The 22,683-nt window shown below is 45.6% G+C and overlaps 1 protein-coding gene across 2 annotated transcripts in view; it reads right to left on the bottom strand.

The window, feature by feature from the left end:
• LOC143208192 (uncharacterized) overlaps window positions 1–22,683 on the bottom strand; it is a 90,287-nt gene that overhangs the window by 7,944 nt on the left and 59,660 nt on the right. Inside the window, exons 4-5 of one of the 2 annotated variants that reach the window (XM_076422360.1) lie at window positions 11,281–11,481; window positions 230–1,418 (exon numbers count right to left, since the gene is read on the bottom strand). In XM_076422360.1, coding sequence (XP_076278475.1) covers window positions 1,410–1,418; window positions 11,281–11,481 — 210 coding nt within the window. In that variant the 3' untranslated portion in view covers window positions 230–1,409. Of the gene's footprint in view, window positions 1–229; window positions 1,419–11,280; window positions 11,482–22,683 lie in introns of those variants that run through there. The other variant, XR_013008861.1, reaches the window with a different exon arrangement.

The following is a 22,683-nucleotide window of genomic DNA, read 5'->3' on the forward strand; positions in this document are numbered from 1 at the left end:
AATTTTTTTAGTTGTACTTTAATTTATTAATTTTTTTAGTTGCACTTTAATTTATTAATTTTTTTAGTTGTACTTCAATTTAACAATTTTTTTAGTTGTACTTTAATTTAAGAATTTTTAGTTGCACTTTAATTTATGAATTTTTTTAGTTGTACTTTAATTTAAGAATTTTTTTAGTTGTACTTTAATTTATGAATTTTTTTAGTTGTACTTTGATTTAAGAATTTTTAGTTGTACTTTAATTTGAGAATTTTTTTATTTGTACTCTGATTTAAGAATTCTTAGTTGTACTTAATTTAAAATCGTGTACTTGTACATTTGTGTAACTGAAAATACGATCAAAAATAAAGTTTAGCTTTTTCGAACAACCCTTAGATTTAAACTACTCCCTAAATGTCATGTTCATTATAAAAATATTTCTCCTAAGGGTTGCAAGGAGTCATCGAGTACATTTAGTACGAACTACCCTCTTTAAGAGCAGAACATCGCATAGGTACAGAGAAAAGCTCGACGATCATAGTCGCAAACCATCGGCAGTACCGAAAGAAATCAAATCGCAAGGAACTGAAGAAATCGCGGCGTCGAACACGGGGTATCGCGTCGCTCATGGGGGGTGAAATGAGAAATGCCAGCAATGCCCCGTGCCGCATTAAGAGGGCTACGGGGAACGGCGTCGTAATGAATTAAGGGAAATCAGAAATTGCTTTAAATAGCACCGTAAAAATAAAGTTTATTTAAAGAAGGGTAAAAGGGGAAGACGTGTAGGGGTGGAAATCGAGAGAGGACGGAGATGGAAAAGGAAAGGGACGTGGAAAAGAGGGAGGAGAGGAGGGTAACCGACTTCAGAAGGGGTGCTAAGTCGACGGCGGAGCGTGTAGCACGGAAATTGCCGAGAAACGCGTATTAAAATTGCTGGATTTAGTAGGGAGATAAGCCGCGGCCGGGGCTACGAGCCGAAGGAAAAGAAAAACTCTCTTTTACTTGCGCAACGACGTTACCGTCGCCTCTCCGTTCCCGTTATCCAAAGCTTAAAGCTTAGACTGCGCCATCATCCTCCACCGCCGACTCTTACAACCCTTTGCTTTGCACCCCCTCACGCCACATTTAATTCACCTTTTTCTTCGGTGTGTTTCGGCGAAAACCCTCGAGCCGGCCATTTTCACGATTTCATGGCTGCCGTCGTTCGATTCCTTCAATCAATTGAACCCTTTCAAACAGATTTCAAAAGTTGGCTGTTTCGTTCACCAAACAATGCTAAACGGTAGACTCGCAGAGTTTGTGAAGCCAGGCTCTCAAATTTTCTTTTGTATATTTTTGAACTTGCTAAATTTGTTACACGATTCAAAGCGTAATTCATTTTTCAATGTCGTACACATTTTTCACACTTGCTCGCGTTCGAGATGGATACTTCAGCAAACCTGAAACATAAAATATTTTATTGTTAGTATTTTAATATTCGTCTTCATCGAGCAATTCTAAAGAAAATTGTGAAATAATATAGTTCCGAATTTTTTAAGGATTCCTGAGCTTCATTTCGAGATGCGAATATTTGAATAAATCGTGGCGGCAAGAAGTGGAACGTACTCTCATGGATAAATCACTGAGCAAAGCCCATGAGACAAGCCCTTGAAGGTTTCACATACACTGTCTTTGCGTGAACCTCACGGAAAATTCTTCCCGTTCGAATTTGGCAGAATCACAGTCACCCAATCGCGTCCCCAGTTTTATTAAACAGCTCCGGGAGGATCCCCATAAAGGAACTAACACTCATAGGTAAGTGGCGGCCATTTTCGGATATTGGTCCGAGGATCCTTCGACGGTCCGAACGACTTAATTGAATCGAACGGCTTAATAAACCCAGTTGCAACGTAAAAATTCGATTCGCCTCTCCTCGACACAAAATCCCCGAAACTCGAATCAACAAAAATTAAAATCCTTAATCATTCTACCTTCGCAGTTTCCGCCATAATTCCTACACGCAATCTTCGATCGTCACTCTCTCTCTAGAATAGCAATAATGTCTCTATTCTCTGATTCTCTCTCTGCGCGTTGACTTAATCAATTTTTTGCCGCGATAAATCGCCTAATGGACCGTCTAAATTCGACAGCGGTATCCAGGATATCATTCGCGGAAATCAGGCCTCGCATAAACATTCTTAATCGCTATTCACGATTCCGATGAAGTGGGTGCTGGCTAAAAAGCGATTTCTAAAACGTGGAAAGTGAGGCTCGGCTTTTTTAGCGAGTCCGAGCGTCCGAACAGGTTCTGGAGGGCGATGCGGTGCTCGTTAATTGGTCCCGTCATCCATTCGGCAGTCATTATATTGTTTTCCCGTCTTGGAATGAGCAAGGAGGACGCGTGTGTAGCTATACACGGCTCGTATAGCCTCATCGGAGGCAATAATCCGCCGGGGGAATCCCCCTTGCGCCGTCGTGCCCACTCAAACGGTCGTAGACCGCGCTTTTATGCCGTCGTAAAAGCGCAGTAACAATTAATAAGTATCTCGTAAAAGCGATTGTCGTTGACACCTTTTTGAATGACAGGGGCGGGATGAGAGAAGACGGCCGACAAAGAGAGAAGAAGACGAAGAGAGAGAGAGGGGAGGAACGAAGACGAAGAGAAAACGTCGGCTCGAGTCACGTCTCTCCTCTTCTCTTCTCGCCGACCAACCGGCCGACCACGTGAACTAGGTGGCTCCGTGATTGGCCATAAATTACGTTTACGCTTTCAGTCGTTACTTTTAATCAGCCAGTTATGCCCACCGATGTACCAGCTACCTCTCAGACCTCTTGACGTTTTAACAGGTCTCGGGACCGACGCTCGCCGACGCGACGCTACGCCGACGGACGGCGGCTCACTCTTCCCTGGATTTTCGTTTGTTTATTTATTGGCTCGTTAGAACTACTCGCTTCGATGTTATGGACGATTCGTCACTTTCTTGAATTCGGGAAACACTTCAGACGGCTTTTCACAGACTGACAAAGTTGTTTTAACCCTTAGCACTCGAATGGCGGCTCTAGCAAGGGAAGGACCACAAGTGTCCGACTTCGATTTTGATAATCTTTTGTGAGACGATGGTATATGGAGCCCTAATGATGTCTGCAAAATATTACGTGTAGTTACTCAATAGTTTTAAAGATATAAACAATTGAACTTTCATGGAACCTACTTACACGGCTAATGGGACTTGAAAACTTGAGCTGCAAATCATTATAAACTTTAATTGTTTATATCTTTAAAACTACTGAGTAACTACACCTAATATTTTGCAGACATCATTAGGGATCCATATACCATCGTCTCACAAAAAATTATCAAAATCGAGGTCGGACACTTGGGGTCCTTCCCTTGTATGGCACCACTAAATATTGCTATATTTAATGTAAAATAATTGTCACATTATTAAATTATTTTATATCAAATAAATTACTCAACATTTAAGTTGTTTAAGTATTTAACCTGTAACTGGGTGCATGGGGTCTATTTGACCCCGAGTGGTATAAAAGAGTACGTAACTTTTCCAGGCGCGCCCAGTTAAGGGTTAAGGTATTTAAGTATTGCATGAGTAAATTGCACGAGTTTAATATGCATAAAATGAGAAAAATTAGAATGAGAATATTCTAGGTCAAAGGATTAAATATTAGGTTGTATTATAAATAAGCAGGCATTTTTACTTGTAAATCAAAAACACATGTTGCTAGTGAGTGAGTGGGAAACAGGAATTGACAGGTTATCTGAAAGATGGCAACAAGTCACAAATAATGGAAATTATATCATTGAATAATATTAAATGTATAACTTTATAAATGGATTCAAATGCATTCTTTAAAATACTACAGAACTTTTTGTCGACTGAACAACCATTTATTAGTAATTTTTCTAAACTATTTTCTAAGCTTAACAATGCTTGTTTTCCTCAACAATGTCCATCTCTGGTCAAAATTCTTGCCGAGTCTTCTCGAATTTAGAACTATCTACTAGGAAATTGTGTTCTACGTTTCCAGCACATTTTTTCGCGCAGATTCATTAGGTTGCCGACGACCATAACTACAGAACAACTCAGCAGGTATACGCCACCGGTTTCGGATGGGACTTGACGACGAACTCGTCTCCTCGTTTTTGCCGAGGATTATTCGACGAGCTCATTATCGCGATTTAATCGGGAATACCTGTCGGTGATTCCGGTTGACTTATGGCTTGTCGAAACACGGATCACGGTATAATTGACTCCTCGTGAAACATAACTGCTACTCCGTACACAACGGTCACGAGTTTCGGGAACATTTACTGCCGTCATTGGCTGCCGTGTCGTAAATTTCTCTCCTGGGGACGTGGGACTTCATTGTTCGAAGGTGTGTCGATAAACTGGAATGACTTTCCTTGTTCGCGGTGCACCATTCACGATTATGTTCCCGAATCTTCTCGTTATACTTCTGGCTAATAATCGACTTTAACGTGCAGTGTACTTCTCTTTATATTCATTATATTTGTTCGTATAATGTTTGCAAGCTTCGATCTTCGATTGTCGAAATTCTAGATTTGTTATTCGTAGTAAAAATTTAATGTACTCGTGAGTTCCAGCGAATCTATGGTTTTGGATATTGTTCGGATGAGTGAAACAGCGTGGAAAAAATTAATCCTGTTCCTCGCGTCTTCACGGAAGGTTCCATGAATATTCGGCCATTTTCTCGGTTCGCCGGAGGAGCAGATTTAACGGAAGACAGAGTGAAACGTACGCGGAGCTCGACGCAACAAACACAATTCGTGGGTGGGCGTTGCGGCGTTTCACGGTTCGCGAAACGGCTCGGCGAGATGGAGAGAGACAGCAAGAGAGGGAGAGAGAGAGGGAGGGTGAGAGAGCGAGGGAGGAGAGGGAGAGGAAGAGAGCAGACTAGATAATAATGCGCGAACCGGATATAGGGAAACGGTAGCCGCAAAGCCACGGTCAGGTCCGCGTCGTTGCCTTAATTAAGTTACACGCCGCTCGCATTGTTCCCGCCGCGTATAAATGTCACTGCAAAAGAGGGGAGAATGATATTAATTAGTTTCAATACCGGGTTCTCTCGTTCGCGAAACCGCGCAACGGCTTACTCTCGTATTTCTGCCCGCGAAATACGCTCCAACCCCTTTTTCTTATAATTTGCGAAACCACCCCCGACTCGACAACGCGAAGAAACGAATATTCGCGCGTCTTCCAACACCACGGACCGCAGGTGGACACCGATCGATTTTTCGAATATTTTCCAATTCCCGGCGGACAACCCTCTCGCTAAGCCACCCTGCCTGCCGGGCACATAATTTTTAATTATTGTTAACGCCTTTAAATACCAACCGCGGGAATCGCGTTAAATATGGCCCGCGAAACGGCCCGCGGAAATTTCGAAATATTTACAGAGATAAGAACCGTTGAACGCTTCCCCTCCCTCGGCCAATTCATGAGCCGCCGATTAACGATACGCCGCCGCGCAGGAAATGATTCTCGATGATTCGCGTTTTTATGCTGGGCAAATACGGTTATCATGCGGAACGGTGCGATTTCGCTAAATATACAGTGCATCGCGGCCAGCGAGTTTTATTTTACGGCATTCGTGCGTGAAATTTTCTATCGAAATATTTTATGCGGAAAAGATGGATTAATCCTTTGGCGCATGGCGGAGAATTTTGTTCCGACTTGGTCACGCTTAATTCATCCCCTTCCTGACCAACCCCTCAGACGGAAAGTCAGCAGCCGGAGCCGAGGCTCGCAAGCCAAGAGAGAAAAAATGTTTCTTTATTCCCGAAGCAATGAATTGAGCATCTAGGGGGTTGAACGGGATCGATAAACCACCCCAAAGTCGAGACTGATAGTTCGGGGATAGGTATCGATGGGAATTAATTACGAAAGGTGAGGACCAGTTGCCAATCGACTGAAGCGACGGTGGATGTCGACATTTCCGGGGTATAAATGAGGTGCGTATAGAGACAGAAGGGACAAGGCATCCTTGGGTGGCGCTAAGCCAGCTTTCTCCTCTCTCTGGAAGGCAGCGCAGGGGTTGTGAGAATACGTTGGGAACGGGAGAGGACGGAGGGCAGAGCAATAGCCTTTACGACTCACCCATAGTATCAAACGATCTATCCGACCATTAAGATAGTCTCGAAACGATTCGGTAACCTTTGGGTCCGTGGAAAGCGATACGCTATCAAGTTGGTAGCCCGGTCGCGCGGCATTTCGTGGAGCGTATAGGAAAGCCGCCCTTTTGCCTCTTGTCCTCCGTCCTTTCACCCACCGCCATTTTGTCTTCTTCCGCGCATACCGCGATGCCGATAGGATTACTTACTATACTCGATGCCAGCCAAACCCTTATCTCCTTCACCTAGCGATCCTATCGACGACGACCCACCCCTTCGGGGCTTCGCTGACAATTCGTCAATGCCGTCCGATGGTAGTTATCCACACCTCCGGTAGGATCTTAAAAATAGGGATGGGATCAAGTACCTCGCAAACAGGTTCGAACTTTGATTGATGGAATGCGAACTCTCTATAAGTACTTCGAAAAAAAAATAGTACTCCCAAGTATACTCGAACCTTTGCCAGACAGTTTCGAACCCTTTACAAGTACTGTGGTAAGCGTAAATAATACTTGCAAGTATACTCGAATCTTGGTCGAACAGTTTCGAAAATTTCGAAATTTTTATGAATATCGTTACGAATTTCCGTATTCTTGCACGCTCCGTGGCAACGTAAGGTTGTTCCAGCGCGGCATCTGTTTACTTTTTTTTTGTAAACACGCTGTGCAGATGAGAGAGAAAACAGGGTCTCATAATTTGACATGCTTCTACCGATGATTTTAGTTTGGTATGCACATTGCGACAAAAACTGATATATTATATCGAACATTATCTAGGTGATGTCGAGAACAATCATTTGTATATGTTAACTGCATTACTGGATCCACGATTCAAAACATTAGCTTTTTCTAAAGATAAATCTATCCCTCGAGTACGAGATGCCTTGACTGATATAGCCACTAATTATATTAATAATGATAATTCATCTACAACATGTGATAGTTCACGACGCAGATGTCCGAAAATCGGCACTATAGCGAATGATCAATTTGGTCATCCTTTGACAATGAAATAGCAATTACAAATAATACGATACCTATCTGATCGTCTGCTGTGTTAGAAGTGGAAAATTATCTAAAATCATAATATTTAGAACGTAAAGAACCGTTATTATTTTGGCGTGAAAATTCAATCAAGTACCACATTTTATCAAAAATTGCACGTGACTATCTTTGTAAATGGCCACTTCTGTACCTTCAGAAAGAGTTTTTTCAAAAGCAGGAAATATCATGGATAAAAAAAGAAATAGGATAAATCCAAGTATTTTGTAAATGAAATATTATTCTTAAATAGTTACGAATTTAATAAAGAAAGTGCTTGAAACCTACTATGTAGTTTTCATTTCCAAGATTCGAGTACTACTTGTATACAATTAATACTTTTCAAGTCTAATTATTGAAACTTTTATTGCTTTTAAGTAGTAATCGAAACCCATGAAATGAAACTTGGTTATTGAACTTGACTCGGATTCATGAGTATATATTGAACTTGATCCCATTCCTACTTATAAATACTTTCTTGATAGTCTTTCGCGTTTAAATAAACGCAATATCGTTATTTCTATACAGGTTTTGCACTCTAAATTCGCAATTCATTATTGTACTTTTTCGGTGGGCTTCAAGGTGTAAAACGTTTGCAGAAGATTCTTAAAATATTAAATTAGACAGTGTTGTTATCGAGGTAATGGCGCCATCTGGGACTGAGACTCCATTGTATAGAGCACAGGATTCAGCCATTGTTTCATTGCCATTGTTTCCGTCACCCTTATTCCCATTTGCTCATTGCTAGCCCCATAACGTGGCTGCAAGACAAAGCCCAATTATGTGAAAAGCATGCTGCACCCTGCCACGAGAACAGTCAATTTTCTTGAATAATCGCACGCTATACTGTCCACTATATTTTTTAATTATGTGACACAAATTAGTCTGATGTAACGCTCGGCCACATCTGACAAATAAATAATAAAAGCGCAATTCCGGGGTAACATTTTACTGGTTAGCTTCCAGTTACTATGCATAGTAAATGTCGCTGTATGCGACGCAGGTTATTAATCATTTATATAAAATTTAACGAAGCTACTGTTTCATTTAGAACCTAGTAAAACATTTAATACTGTAATTGGCTCTCTGTATGGTTCGTAATGTAGAGAATTAGGCTGGTTGTAATCTGCAACGGAATTGCAAATACTGGTTCGAGGTAGCGGGAAGAAAATGCAGAAATTGATATGCTAGTTTTGGATGTAAATGGTGGTAGTAAGGTTGTGGCGGTTCTAATTAAACGTCCTTCGTTCCGCTATCCAATTCGCGCGGATTTTGTTGCCTTGGCAAACGTTGATCAGAGGAATCATTGGAAGTGCTATCAGATTGAGACTAATGCGGTAGTAGATAATGGCACTTTCGTGTACCCAGCCGCTCGCTGTCTTTGCCCATTACAGCCACCGTAAGGGTCTCAGCCGAGGAAATGTTTCCGTCGAAATAGGAACACGTTTGTCACCGTTCTCCCATTTAATCGGCGTTTCTGTAATTTTAAATGGAACTCCCATTTTATTGAAACAAATCTGGATAATTCTCTCTTTCTTTCTAGATTCAATGAAAATGTTATTTCTGCAATTTTAAATAGAACTCCCATTTTATTTAAACATATCTGGATAATTGTCTCTTTCCTTTTAGATTGAATGAAAATGTTATTTCTGTCATTTTTTAAATGGAACTCCCATTTTATTGAAACAAATCAGGATAATTCTCTCTGTCCTTCTAGATTCAATGACAATGTTATTTCTGCAATTTTAAATGGAACTCCCATTTTATTTAAACCTAGACAATTCTCTTCATTGCAGCCTCCCTCTTTGCAGATTCAATAAGAGTGTTAGGGTGGTTGGACCACACTGTTCATCGAAAAAGGGAGGAAAGGGAGTCTTTCAAAAAAAGGAGCGATTCTTTATCCTGTTCATGAATATTATCTGTCCACGAACCGTCCCTCTTCTTCGATGTAAAGTTTGCAGCGGAATTTCAATAAGGGGTGACGTCGAACCCGAATTTTCGCAGTTTAATGTATACTGAATCGTATAGGGTGGTCCATTGAATTGGATTGAAGCAAGATATAGGAAGAAATAAGAGATAATCTATTTATTAAGTGATAAAGTACATGTCCAGTATATTCGATTCTTTTCGTTATGTTGAACAAGTAGATCGAGGTTTAATTCAGTAGGACACCTTGTACACTTCCACTTCGCGTTCCGTATCAGAGATCAGCGGCAATCGAGCCGTCACCAGGTTGCTTGACAAGGGTAGATTGTCATCTCGGTTTCAGAACGACTAAATTTTACGTCTCGGGAATTTAATCTACAAGGTGATCTGAATGGTTGAAGAATTCTCCACAAGAATCGTTCAACGAGTCATTCTTCAGGGTTTACATCGTAGCCAACGCATTTTATAGAGATAATAATTATACAAACAAAGAAGCTATGTTACATATCACACACATGAACAAGTACTTCTGAAGGCAATGTAGGATTAAAAAATTCACGAAGAAATTAGGAGACAAATATACCGACATTTTGATCATCCCACAAGGGTCACCCCTTGTTCCAACATTCGGACCGGTCAGAAACCCACGACGGGGATGGAACAGACGCGAGGGTGGCCCGTGTGGGAGCCCGAGGTCGTCTTGATCAAGACCATTTAACGGGGCTCAGGAAAAACGCGCGATTCGAAACTAGAAACGGCCAGATAAAATATAAAGCGCAATAAGGGTATTCGGTTAAGAGGCGGGCGGTAAAAAGACGTCGGCTGTGGGGCTGCCCACCCCCTTCAACCCCCTGGCTTCAACCCCGTGGCTTCAACCCCCTAGGTTGAAGAGGGTGGTGGGCGAGCGCGCGGGGGTGTCATGCATATACATCGAAGGGAATGGAGAAGCGGCGCGGTGTGTGGTTGCGGGGAAAGTGGGGATAGAGCATGCGCGAAAGGGGCATCGTCCGGAAGCAGCCCCGTGTTTCACCGTTCCCCCTAGCGCGGGAAAACCGGCGCGGCAGAAAACGGGGGGAGGGGGGGCTTTGGTCGTGGCTCGGGGGTTCAGGGGGTTGGGGTGGGGGCGAGATGGGTTCCGTGAGTTTCTAGGATGGTTTCGGAGAGCGGAGAAGGGGTGGAATGGAATGGAATGGAATGGAGTCGAGCGTAGTGGCCGTAGGGCGGCGAGGGGGTTGTCGAGGGGCCGAGGGGTCCGGAGATTGATAACGCAATTCCAAGACTGCCATTACCCCCGTCCACCAAACTCGCTCCGGCGCTTCTATCTTTTTTGCTTTTCTGTTTCCCTCTCGCTCGTCGTCCCCCGTCCCCTTTTCTCTCCCGCCCCTTTCCGCCCCCGTTCCGCCGAGTCGAGCCGGGGGAACCGGCGAGTTTTAGAAATGTTAACTCCATAAATGCCACGCCGTTCCCTTCTTCTTCTTCGTCGCTTTTTTTTCCGCCTCCGAAGGCTCTGGCCGAGGTGGACCCGCGCACGCAGTCTCGCGGATAAAAAGGATTAGGGAGGATGAAGGATCGTGTGCGGTAGAACCTCGATAGTTGCACAGAACGGGACCGAATGTGCAAAAATCAGGGTAGGTAATCATAGCGATTCGTAATGTCCCCACCACGAGTTCTAGAACTTCTAACTAGTGGTGGAAGTGGCTAGTGTGCAACGAACGAGGCTCTACTGTCTCGAACTATACCAAAAAATAACAAAGTGAATTTTTACAGAGTTTTAGAGTGGCCCTAGTGTGATAGTTCGCAGCTTGAGTAAACGCGATGCCACGCAAGAGTTAACCGAGGCAGGTTTTAGTTCAATTTAACCGAGTACTATTGTGATTGTTGAAGTTGCCTTTTAGCAGTGAGAGATCTAGCCCCGCCAGGTGATCTAGGGATGAGATCGAGCTTTTGTTGCGACTGCTGCGGGCGACAAACGTTTCCCGGTTGCACCGGCGCCGTTTGGTGTTCCGTAATTCACCCGGAATGGATCTTTTTTCCAGCCAGGCCACGGTTTTAACGATCAGCCGGGCGAATGGGTTTTATTCCGAGGCGAGAGGAGGTAATTTTTGCGTTCGCGCGCCGCTGGAACCGGGAAAAGGAAACGTTGAGGAACGAAGGTCGTTGGAAAAAGCCAGGCTGATCTTAATTCTAAAGACGAAAGGGGAATACCTGCGCAAGAGGTCGAGGAGTCGTGGAGATTGATAATCCAATTTCAAGACTCCCATTATCTCCGCCCACTAGCTCGCTCACTGGCTCTCTTTCTTTCTCTCTCCCTCTCTCTCGGCCAGCTTCGCCCAGAGACTTTCCTTCCTTCCTTCCAGATCCTTCGAGGTTCCTTTCAGGATTTTCCTTGCTTTTGACTTTTTCCTTCTATAAGAGTTGATGAATTTTATGAATGGCTCTGCCCCCCGTACAACCGCCTGGGAAATGGAACGTTTGATCGAAGATTTCGCGGGGAGAAATTCACTAAAAATCGATCGGCGAATCTGAACGGCCGGCATCCTTGATTCCTGAAATGTTAAGAGCTGCGGGGCTGATTTCTAAATTGTAATGACGCCAATCGTTCTCTCAATCACTCCTTCGTGATTATCGAAGGCGGTGGAAATTCAATAATTCAAAACATATACAATAACAAACTGTCACTATCATAAAGATGAAGATTCACGTAAAACTTGCAGTCTGGAAAAAGAAATATCTAAAAATCCGCGCAATAATAAGCTACTGATATTTCACGTTGCTTTCGCACTCGGTAAAAAATCGCAATAAATATGCGCGATGGTGAGATTCGTGTTCAAAGACAGCGCGGGGACGGTGCGGGGGCCGGGGTTGGTCGGCGATGAAATAAAAATATCCGGCAGAACGATGGGGCGCGCGAAAGCATGAGATTCGCGTTTAAAAATTGCAAACAATTCTGCGACCGAGCGTTTTTCACCGGGAATGGTATTTCCTCGGGGTTGCTGGCTGGTTGCCGTCGGCGTCGGCGGCGGCCGGTGTGCAGCAACGACGCGGCGTTATCCTGCGGAGGCCCCCACCAAGTCAGTATTTCCTCGGCAGGAAAGCTCGCGTTTTCGCCTCGCTTCCCAAATCCCGCCAGGAAACTTTTCAGCTGCAGACACACACCGTGGGGTTCCCGTAGGAGGCGGGGTCCAAGGCAAGAGGATACGCGGGAGGACACGCCGGGCTTTCCGAAAAATACCATCGCGACGATAATTGTGCGCGCCGGAATGCCCGCGTAGATCATGTTTATTCGTTCTCCACCCTCGGACCCCGGGGTCGCTGCTATTTGTTTAAACCGGGAACGCCTTGCGGCGCCCCCCTCGAAACTTATGCGAAGTCGGTTCGCCCTTAAAATTAAGCTTTCCGCGTGTTGCACGAGCTTTTCTTACGGATTACGCGGTAGGAACGGAGGCGCTGTTGGAAGAAGGTGGGAAAGAGGTGATCAGCCCTTATTTCAACACCTTGGTACTTTGCGATTTGTCTTTAAAATTCGTTGTATTCATCTACGTTCTCGGAGACTGGCTCTTTCATTTTGATTGTATGACCCTTTAGTGTAGTCAGCGTCGCACAGTGGGACAAACCAATGAATTCTGTGTCAAAATCAAAGAACTATCGATAGAAATGAAATAGAGCTACGAAATTTTTTTTAATAAAAGCTGAAACTTTGCAGAATATGGGATAATTATGGAGATTGTGGCACGAACGTTTTCTAACCTTGAAAAAATTCGTTAAACTAGCGCAATTTCAAGAAAATTGTGGTTTTTTCAATACCACGCCCGGAAAAAACTTTTTTTAACATGATATATATAATTTCCAGTAGATTTTTTCACGCTGATTTCAAATCTGGTCTCACCATTTGTCTACGACTTCAAGATTTTGCAAAAAATCGATTTTTGTGAACAATACTAATGAAATTATTTTTTCGTTGAAATGAATTGGTAACCCACTAATATGAAGGAATATTGTATTCTCATATATAAAACACATTAAAAATAATCATAATGAAGTATTTTCCATAATTATATTTTCATTTACACAGGAAGTAAGGTAAGTATTTCATTATTTCAACTTACTTCTCATGAAAGAATTTTTTAACTGCTGGTGATAAAAATAAAAAGATAAAGTATCACCAGCAAAGTTTCAGCTTTTATTTTAAAAAAAAATTCACAGCTCTATCTCGTTTCTATCGAAAGTTCTTTGATTATGACACAGAATTCATCGGTTTGTCTCACTGTGGGTCGTCGAGAGGAGAGTTGCTAATGTAACAGACTCCATCTTTGTCGAAGTATGAAATGAAAGGCTCTTACACGCGAAGGGAGGAGATTATCATCCCCTAAAGACGTTGAAGGACAAGCCAGAGGTTTTTCAGTGTGGGAGGGATTGAGACGGCGCGGTTAAATTAGCTGGTAAAATAATGAAACCGTTAAGTGACGCGTTAGTGTTGACCATAAAGGTAGGAAACAGGCGTCGCGTGGTCGAGAAAAATCCAGGAGGAATGAATAAGTACGGGAACGGGCAAGTTTACCGTGGAATGGCCGCGCATTGAGTAGAAGATAGGAAAGTGTTAATCCTGGCGAGCAACTTTGCCCCCTGTAGGGAACTTGCACGCTTATGCCGAGAGGATTTCCATCCAATAAATTTGGAGCTTTGTATAAGCTTTCCACGCTTGAGTTTAAATCCCGGCGTCGGTGCCGGGCTTACGTGCCGGTGTGTAGAGATAGCTATATATCTGTAAAGAGGAAAACCCTCTTTCCCTCTGCTCAGCGCCAGACGATTTCAAAAAGACGTGCGAAAATTATTGAATACTTTCGGGGAAAGCTCGCGCCGTTACAGTTCCGCGGCCGTTAGTCTCGGTAAGCCGCTAAAAATATTAAATCGATACCTGAGCCACTTTTCCACGATTCTTGCCGGCCATTTTATATATTTATATATACGTATATATATTACATTAAACACAGTGGTTATCGTTTATGGCCGTTAAGCTCCTTCTCCGTTGGATATTTTATTCTGTTAAATGTGACGATGGTTTTTCACCGTTAAAAACGATCGAACGCGGGGAAGAAACGTGGAAAGATTATAAAAGGAAGCGGATGGGATTGAAATTAAAATTAACAAATTGTCGCGCAGTTTACCGAAACGTTATTGACCTGGGTTATTGCAGTTTTATCCGACGGAAACGTTACGAAATTCCCGTGGCTTCCCGAAATATCGTTTACATATTCGCAAAATGGCCAACGCGGCTCGCCGAGGGCGCACTAAGGGTTAATATGTATCCGAGGGGACGTTGCGAGGAGTTCGTTTCTTCGTGTATTTCTTGTCTTTCCTCTCAACTTTCCTCGCCGGAGGCTCGAGATTACAAACTTTTTATATGAACTCACGTGTCCTACGCCCCTCATGGTCATCTCCAACCCCTCCGTTCGCTTTAACCAAATCGCCCCAACGTGACAGATAGAAAATATCATCCCGCTGTTCAATATCTCTTGGTCTTTTCATGTTCCATGGGCTCTTCAGAGCATCGAGAGAATCTTTAGAGCTTCCAGAAGGCTTCCAAGATGAGGGTCCACAACAAATCAGAACACGAGCCATTAAATGCTAAATAACGGAAGTTAATAAATCGTCGATTGTTTCACTCTTCACCCGGACCAAGTAGAAAAGTTTTGCGGATCGGACGATCATCGAACTTTGGTCGAACACGAATTTTATTCCCCGGGGAGCAGGCCAGACGGCGGGACATTAGAAAAGGTTCGGAATGAAAGGGCGCGAGGCGGTACGTGGATAGGTACGTATGTAAACAAGGGATCGAATATAGACGAGGAAACAGTGCGCGCCGATGCCGGGAACGAATTCCCATGCGGGAGTAAGATATTGGTTTTCATCCGGCTCGTTTCAGTGCTCGTAACGTTTGATAAAAATGCGTGTTACGCGTTCCGGGCCCGACCCGGCTCGGACCGAAAGGGCGCCCAGGGAATCGTACGCGAAGAGATCACGAGAATTCTCCCCCTGGCTGCTCCCTCTTCAGGTATTTGCTTATAAGAGGGTGACGGCCAGGTCTGGCCCTATAAATACCTATACGCGATGATATCGCCACCTCCGGCAGATTTTTCAGATACCGAGCGACGCAAATGCTCGGGCCACCCCTTGATCCCGCCGGCAAACAGTTACTTTGCATGCGTGCCGATAGCGAGAAGCTTCTCCAACCGGAAAAATTCAATTTTCTATTGGTCATTCCTCCCTCGAAATTTTTCCGAAAAATATTCCCGGCAGATCCGCACGGATAATCCGAAAACCATCTTGAAAGGTCTCAATACGGAAACCCCTTGCCGTTTCGTATAAACAGAAAAGCTTCCAGATAATTAGACTGCGGATTCTACGCGTTTCTAATAAAAATAAGTAGATCAAATAATAATAATAATAATAATAATTGCTTTATTTTCTTTTCCGTATTATGCACGCGACCGTTATTTTATTTACGGAGGTCGGTGTTTACCGTAATCTCGGTCGGTTAAATCAGCCAGTCAGATTTCCCGACGCAAACTTTCACCTTTATTCGCGGGAACAGCATTGCAAGTAGTCGGCGAGGAATAAGTTCTGTCGCTTACGATCCGTTTTCCTCATTTTCTCCGGAGAGAACCGCTTCCGTAATGGCCGCGCGAGATTCAGGGCGTAATAATCTAGACGGCAGACGGAAGCCATTTTGGTGCGCATACTGATGTGCCGCGGCTCGATCATTACCCCGTGTTCCTTATTGTAAATATGGTCGATGAACGCCGGGGATTTTCGTGTCGTGCATCCGCTCGTCCCGTTTCGACACGGCTCTTAATTTTTAGAATACTACGTCTCGGCGAATGATTATGTCTCATTTATTCTGAAACGCTTGCGCATGGTCTCGTATAATCGAATTTTTATACTGGAGGTTGCTTTTAAAGGGGTGGCTTGTGAACAGAATTGTCAACGTACAAACAAAATGTATCACAATTCACACTGTACTACATAAATTTGAGGTCCAGAAAGTAAATATGTAGATAAACGCGCAGAGCGTGCAGAAATCGACGCTGTCTGGGCGTGTCGCGTGCATTCATCGCGGTTTGATAGTAATCCAGCCATAACAGGCGTTAGAGGACGGTAAGTCCGAGCGAAATACGAAGGATCTCGTGGACATGAGGCATTAATCCGTTCCGCAGAAGAGGGGCGGCCGTTTTATTAAATTAAGATTAACGCGGCGAGCGGTTGCGGCTACGTGTTCTCGGAGTTCCTTCGGCGATTTTAATGAGCCCGGGACGATCGGGACCCGAGGCGTTCCCTAATGAGTCGATTTTATAGTCGGCCGATTCTAGTCGGCGGAAAACAGGACCAATTAATTGCGAGAGCCGGCGTCTTTTATCCGGATTTATCGCGTCTACCCGAGTCCTCGTGCGACGTACGGACTTCTGCGTTCGGGATTATCGGCCGCCCGTAAAAGCAATTTATTCGAATTCGCGATTTATTCGCGACGAAACCGCGCGTTTAATCGTCCCTCCAGCATTCGTTGTTTTCTGAAACCTGAAATGCTATCGGCGTATCCGCTCTGTCGTTCTTAAATTGACGAACTCTCGCTTAATTGCGGGCTGCGATCGATCCGGGAGCCTAACGATCGACTGCGAAGCCGATTAGCCGGTGATTTATCCCCGTTTAATTGATACTAACGAAGATTACGCGGGAGAGCGAGAGCCAGAGGCAGAACTGCGAAGGGAAATCGTGGATTTCGGTCGGAATATCAAATTTCCCGTTTCGGGCGTAACTCGGTTGCAACAAGCGGCAATGATAGCCGAAGCCAGAGAGCGCTCGGGATCACGAACAGCCTCTTGGTCTAAGCGGGCTGGATCGGGCGCAGAAGGTGGATGGGGATACGGCCCGATAAACACCGCATTACTCCACTGGAAGAGCATTTCTCGCGCCAACATACGGCCTACGAACGTAAGCTCGGTCACCTATCGGCCGGGTTGATCTAGATTAGGACACTTAGCCGTAACAAATTTGAATCTGATTACTTCGAACGAGATTGGACGGACTTTGCCCCAGGATCGGCCCCGCTAAACAACCCACGACGATCCCGCACTCGTTCCCACCACGATTTTGCATTATTAGAACTTCTCTACAAATATTTACACGTTCCACACCGAACACTTCTAGTAGTTCTACATTTGTTAAATTTATCGTCATGGCGAAGAAAATGCGTTGAAGAACCGTGATCCGCACTCTAGATATTATATTTGCATATAATAAATGATGCATATGATTCATCCACAATGCAATTCCACGAACACTCGATAACACAAACTCTACAATCCTGTGAAGATAAACTGATGCTTCCAGCCGGTTTAAAATCGAGTATCGAGCAGAGCTAGATTTTTCCGGGGGATTCGAAATCACCGAGGAGTCCCCCGGTAGCTGCTTATCGTCCTATGTAATTGTAACGATAATAGCCGTTGGGGCCGATAGAACGGAGAATTATCAAAATGTCCGAGCAGAGAGGGAACGATGAATCTTCCGGTTCGCGGGCTGATCAGTCGAACGGGATCGAAGTGGTCGCATCCCACAAATCCAGGCTCGGCCCTCCATATGCATATTTTCACAATATCGCACGGTCCCGTGTTGCCTCAGGATAGGTACACGTAGATCCCTCATAAGGGAGATATCGTTTCCGAATCAAATGACCCATTCCGTTTTAGTGGCGCCATTTAACCGACATCTATGCGCCTCTGGCCATCCGACACACGAGGTAACGTTACACGACAAACATAGAAAGTCTCGCCAACGGGGGCTTTCGGCCCCCCATCCCTCGATAATACTCTCCCACCCAGCCGCGCAAACCAGCCGACCAGCTCTACATATATCTCTCGCTCTCGCAACGGCTAGAGCAATTAACAGTTCTCTCGTTGATCATCTCGCCATTTGTTTCAGATTTTATCGGCGGCGCGTTGCTCGACCGTTGATTGCGACTGTTGTCGCGCCGATCCACGCAACTTCGAATTTCACACGATCCCTTAAACCATCCACTACCACCCTCCAGTTATTGTTTTACGCTCTGCGCCATTTTCCCAAGACACGATTCTCCTCCCCCAAACCACTCAGAACTTCAAATTTTAACGCTCCGATGATAGACTGCGGCATCGGACACTTTATACAAGCCCGTAAAACAAACAATGTTTTGTAGACAAACGAATCACGCATTTTAAGCGTTCGCAGACCGGACATTTCGAAATGCTGAGCTGGAAGAACGATCTGCTACAGCAGTCAGTCCCGCGCCACGTCTTCGTCAGCTTGTAAATTAAGTTTCCGAAAAATCCTGGAGGACTTCGCGATGTAGAGTGTCCTGTGGTCGGAGCAATGAGTAAAGCCTCCGGGAAATAATGGTCGGCATGAAGAGCTGGACACTAAGGAAGTTGGGTACGGTCCATTACCGGCATCGAAGTTAGCGGATAGTTGGACGTTTTAAGGAATACCAGGGCTCCGGGCAAGTTGGCGAGGAGCGCGTTTCCTCGACCTTCCGCCCTTCGCACTAACTTAGCATTGCCTGCTTAGAAAATAAGAGGAGGTCGACCGACGGCTGTGTAACAGCATCTGGGACCACATCCAACGCCTCCGGATAAGATGGTTCTCTCGCTGGAAGGTATGGGGGCAAATCGGCGGGGGTGGAACACGTGTTCGATGTTCCGGGTGCGGAGAGGTAAGAGGTGTGGGTGGCTGGCAGAAAAATAACGTAGGGCGAGGGCACCGGATGTAGTAGGTAAGACGTCGTTACGCGCATCCGGCGCGTCCTACAGAATCCGAATCCGAAGTTACCAAGTCGAACCCGACGGCGAGCCATTCGGAGAGTTCTCTGTTTATACGAAAGGCTACGAGGACACCTTATAAAAACTCTAAATCATCCCCCCTCCCACTATCTCTCTCTTCTGGATCGCGGGAGAGAGAGAGAGAGGATATTAATGGCGTTTTCGTCGGCCGTTCTCATTTATTCCGGGAGAGGAGAATCCGCGATGGCAGCCGGCGGCGGCGGGAAGACCAGCCGCCTTTCCAATCTGGCAACCGACCAAATTGGAAAGCGCGCAGTTGCGAAGTTTTCCCTTCGCCCGGTAGACTTGGCCCGACTTCGAACCGAGCCAGGAATATGTATTACGGCAAAGTAATCCAATCCCGGTGAATGTTACCGTGGCTTCCATTGATTCATCGGACAATCTGCGAGAGAGCGCTTAGAGTACTCTCTCCCACCCCTCGGTGAAGAGTACAGACAAAGGAATTACAGGATATTCGGCTGTCCGCGGGACCTTGGACCATCCGCGCCACGAAAAACACCCTAGAATCTTCTGGGTTAACGGTTTGCTCCTGGTGAGACTTAAAATGTCACTCTGCTACTTCAGAATAGATTAAACGACGGAAAGAAGCCTCTAATAATCCCTAAAATAATTTCGAAGAATGTACAATTAACAGAGTGCGATGGTTAAACCGCCTCGGCAGGACTCGCGACTGTCCCAATCGTCTTTCACTCTGGCGGAAGACCCGCCGTCTCGGAGATATCAAGCAGAAATCACGCTGATGGCAGCCTAAATCTCTCGGATAGCTTCGGCAAACACCGAAGGCTAGCGTCCCGATTTTCTGCTGAGTCCACGTAACGCCTGCGATTTCTCGCGCGTTCACGACTAGACTTACTGAACGACCGTAGCGCATTCGAGGCTATGCGATGGTTGGACACTGGGCCAAGGTGATCGATCAGGATCCTCGGGGCTCTAGAATGTCCTGCTGGAACGGGATTCGCTGCGATCGGCGCATAGGTTACAAGCTGGCGGTGATCCAAATTGAAAAATACATTCACGAGGTTTTCTTTGCCCTTTCCGGGGGCTGGAAAAGAGTGGCGAGGGCGAAGGGAGCCGAATGATATAATGGATCGTGGAAAATGCGGGTTGAAAGTTAGGGGTTCAAGGGGCTGTCTCTCTCTTTGCTCTTACTCTCTCACTCTCTCTCTCCAGACATAGGGGCGGCGAGTTAGGGGCGGGGGTGGATTTATAATGAAAGCCGTGGAGTTGGACTTGGATTTGTGAGGGTACTACAGCCCTCCCAGCCTGGCCAAAGAGGCAGCCACCCATCCAAAGAGGCAGTGATCCACGGTGAACCAGCCGATGGGAACCAGAGGGAACTAGAGGGAACCGGAGTGGGCAGGGATACCCGACAAGGAATCCAATCGCCACGTGATCTGTATAATAGCCGTGCTAAACCTCTCTACCCTTCCCTACATCCCCGTGCGCGATATCCCACGGGTGGAATTGCAAATAACAAACGTCTGCCTATCACCTCCGACCATCCCCGAGCCTACAATGTCGCCAACATCTCCGCAAGAGTTGCCAAAACGAATTGCAGACTAGGTTTTGCAGGTCGGCTCTGCGTGGTACATGCGGTATAGGTTGAACGAGACAGAGAGACGCTCGTGAAACGGAGCCATAAATCCGTACAAGTTAGCCGGTGCAGCTGCAACCACGAGATGGCTACGGCTTAATTAACCTACGACGCGAGGCACTAGACCGGAAGCGGTTTAATGAGGTTGCACGGGATCGGACGGCACGCACGTGAAATTTTGAAATGGGAAATTAGCTGAGAAACTGTTTCACAAGAGGAGCCTGATCGTTCCGAGAGATTTGACGCCACCGGTGTTCTGCCGTGGATCGTGAACAGCGTTAATTCTCGGACGATGGTTGGCACGCTGTGAATCGGGTTCGATCTTTTGTTAGACGTCGTTTGATTCGTTTTACACTTCATTCGAGTCGCACGTACTTTGTAAAAACTATGTAAACTATGTAAATCGATGAGGAAGATTCGGAGAAATCGGAAGTGCAAATTCTGTTTGAAGATGTGCTGCAGGCTATCTCGACAGTGGTAGGACACGAGGAATGAAGTTGACGTCCGCGCGGACTCTGTCGGCGGATTAGTCGCGACGCGTTATAACGTAAGCGTTGATGAGAGGAAGGTACATTCGTGACCGAGACTAGGATGTGCTCCAGCAGTCCCTCAGTGGCTCGTTAAGGCATTTGCATTTCATTTCGTCCCTCCCATCCTCCCCTTCGCCCCTCGTTGCTTCCACGGCAGCAGCCCCTCTTTTCCCGTATAAATATTAATGCAACATCCTCCTCTCTCGGGGGGTTTTTGTTCCTCTTCTGTCCTGAAGAGCGGCGCCCTCCTTCTACCGAGTACTTTGAATGCTGATGCGCTGGCCTCCGCAGCGTCCTTTCTTCTCTTCTCCCTGTCTTTGTCTCTCTTTCTATCTCTCTCGACTCTTGCCAGCCCGAGCGGAACGCTCGCGCACGCACACACACACGAGCCACGTTCTTTAATGAAATACGATTTACGAATATTTCCGAGAGAGGAGAACAAAATTAGAGTAAGAGAGAGGGGGAAAGAGGAACAGCTTCACGGTTTGTTTACCGTTCGGCTGTTTCGGATCGCGGGAAATGGCGGGTGAAGTCAGCTCGATGGCCCTGAAACGGCCGTTAGTCTACGCGGGACTGCCGCTCGATGCGCACGACATAATTGTGACCATTGCTTACTGTGTACTGTTTTCTTTACGGAACGACCCCCCGGAAAATGTCCCCGGGCTCTGAAAAACTTTTACGGGGCTGTTTTCGACTAGAAACGACGCTGCCGGGTCGCATTAATTGTGACCGCGCCACGCTGTTCAAATTGAAATTTAGCTGACCGACTGGAGAAGCTTTTCCTATCTCCTGCGACCAAAGACGCACTTTCTCGAACGTGGCCCTCGCTCGAACCAATCTCGAGTTCCTTAATAAAAAAAAATGTACGGCTGCCACTAGAACGAAAATCTGAGGGAAATTAAATTAATGAAACTGCTGGTAATCTATTGAAAGGTTTCTGAACGCGTCTATGATTGGACAGAGAGTCTCCGACACCCATGAATATTTTTAAACAAACCGTAACATGGTGACATTTAAGAGAATGAGTGAAATTAGTAACAGCATAAAGGTATAATGGCCGCCAGTGAATTTCGGTCAGCGAAGAATTTAATAAATTCTGACCGGAGAACGTTTACTCCAGATTATCGAGCAACCCGTAATCAATAATTTACCTCTGTCCACGCCAGGCAAATTAATTACAGTGTAAAGACCGTCGAGGGGTGGCGGCCATTTAAGTGTGCGATTTCCCGGCAAAGCATGGTCTCGGCTTGCATATCTAAGATGCTGGTGGCGGTGAAAACCGCGGGATAGAAAGGCGAGTCTGTGGGGCGGGTACGGCGGGTCTGGAAAAAAGGGGGAAGAAGAAAAAGAAAGTAAGATGGAAGCGGATGTATGTCGGGCACGTAGCCGCGGGGATTGCCTCGATGTGCCATAGAGGCAATCATGCCGGCAATGCAGAGGCCCATCTTACCACGTTACCGCCCTGCATATACCTACCCCCGGCTATTCCGTATATATTTACTGTCTCCGTACTTCCACAAACCGTGGCCTCCCTTCTCTGTGTCCGTGTGCCCGTGTCTGTCTGGCTCTTTCTCGTTTTCTCCTTCGCCGCTTCTCCTGCACCGTCACGTACCTCAAA

Source organism: Lasioglossum baleicum, chromosome 4 (genome assembly GCF_051020765.1).
Source record: "Lasioglossum baleicum chromosome 4, iyLasBale1, whole genome shotgun sequence".
Classification (NCBI taxonomy): Eukaryota; Metazoa; Arthropoda; class Insecta; order Hymenoptera; family Halictidae; genus Lasioglossum; species Lasioglossum baleicum.